We start from the raw sequence: 1,682 nt of genomic DNA on the forward strand, positions 1-1,682 counted from the left end.
CAGTAGAACCTTATGTAGCCAAAAAGGAAAGAGGTTCTTTGTTCCTTAACTACTGATATGGAATGACCTCCACTGGGGAAAACACTGTATGTAGTTTGTTATCATTTGTATAAAAATCCCCATGTACATGTGTTTGTTCAGGCACAAAATCTTTTGCAAAAGGATACAGGAAAATAGCAAATGCCTGACTCCAGGGAGAGGAACTAGGAGCTGGGGGACAACCCAAATCACTTTGTATTGACCCAGGGGGAAAGTTATGTATTTAAATTTTTTTCAATTAAAAAAAATTATGGACTGATTATACACTTGAAAAATTACAAGAGTAATTTATGGTTGCAGAAGAAAAAACAAAGTCTTCTTATGAGAATCACTATAAAGTTATAACGTAAAGACATTTTTTAATGTAAAAAGGCATAAAATTTCCTTTATGGACAACTTCTCACTTATCTACCATGTGTCAAATGTGCCTGTAATCCCATAAAATAAGTATGATTCTTATGAGAGAATAGAGCCAGATCAAATGCATCATTAAGAAAAAACATGCATACTAGACTATGAATTCTACTGAGAACAAAGGCCATTACTTTAAATACTTTCAAACTTCCTAGTTCCTGATAGGGTTTTCAGAACAGAGTTTCTTGGTTAATGAATAGCAAATTGATTTATTGGTTAAATTAGCAACTATGGAGCTTCCTGACAACAATATAAAATTAATGGATAATTCACCAGAAACTAGCTTCTAGATTTTCATTTTAATTACTACTTTGAAACAACATAATTTAGTACCAAAGGTTTAAACATCCAATATAAATGCTAGACTGTGAAATCAGCATTATTTATATTTCATCAGCTATACAAAACTCATCAATTTTTCTTTTGAAAACGGTAGCAGAAATCCCAAAGAATAAAAGAGAGACTACTAATTAAAGGTCATGTTTACTAATCTAGCACCATAATTCCATTCTCAGGACCTCCCAAGTGGCTGGAAGGAGGAAGGGAAGAAGTGAGGATGTTGGAAAAGTGAGGGTTGCTCTTAACTTGTGGCCCCATTTGTGCTGTAAGGCAATGCAGGGTCTAGCAAAGAAGAAAATTGCTGAGGCTGGAGATGAAAACAAAAACTTTTGGTTCAGATGGTAAAGGAGGCCCTCAAGAACAGTAGAATCAGTTTATCTAGGAGGCAGTGCTAGAGTCGGCCTCATGAACTAGGGGGTTTCTTCTTGGCGTCCACGTCCTTTTTAATTTCTTCAGGTTTTTTAGACAGGTTTGGTATGTCACAGTTCTGAGCCAGATACATTCCCACCACGTTGCCAAGAGTAAATCCAAGCAGGAACTGGAGCATACTGTTGGCAAGGAGGGCGCGAAGGGCCTCCCCTGGCGCGATGGGTCAACAATTGTCACTCTTAATTTTAGCCATTCTAGTCGGTGTAAAGTGGTACCACATGTGGTTATCATTCGTAGTTTCCTAATGATTAATGAAGTTGAGAATATTTTCATGTGCTTAGTTGCTGTTCATTTACATTCTTTGGTGAAGTGTCTTCAAATATTTCTCCCAAATTATACTGAGTTGTTTTTCTTCTTAGTATTTAGTCGTAAGAGTGCTATTTATAAAACATATTATAGATACTAGTTATTTGTCAATTATATATAGAAAGAATCTTTTCTCCCAGTCTGGAGTTTGACTT

The 1,682-nt window shown here is 35.9% G+C and overlaps 1 protein-coding gene across 1 annotated transcript; it reads right to left on the bottom strand.

Moving 5' to 3' along the window:
• Positions 1 to 940: 940 nt before the first annotated feature.
• Positions 941 to 1,339, bottom strand: LOC113612418 (short transmembrane mitochondrial protein 1-like). Its single transcript, XM_027092291.1, has one exon. It carries the CDS (start codon positions 1,337 to 1,339, stop codon positions 1,196 to 1,198), a length of 144 nt encoding a protein of 47 aa, XP_026948092.1. The 3' UTR covers positions 941 to 1,195.
• Positions 1,340 to 1,682: the final 343 nt, after the last annotated feature.

The sequence above is a fragment of the Aethalodelphis obliquidens genome, unplaced genomic scaffold (genome assembly GCF_003676395.1).
Source record: "Aethalodelphis obliquidens isolate GAN/ISIS:26980383/991018 unplaced genomic scaffold, ASM367639v1 scaffold77, whole genome shotgun sequence".
NCBI classification, from domain to species: Eukaryota; Metazoa; Chordata; class Mammalia; order Artiodactyla; family Delphinidae; genus Aethalodelphis; species Aethalodelphis obliquidens.

Bases quoted from the DNA above. Each gene is read 5' to 3' on its own strand.
- LOC113612418 (XM_027092291.1), bottom strand. From the start codon at position 1,339: ATGCTCCAGTTCCTGCTTGGATTTACTCTTGGCAACGTGGTGGGAATG.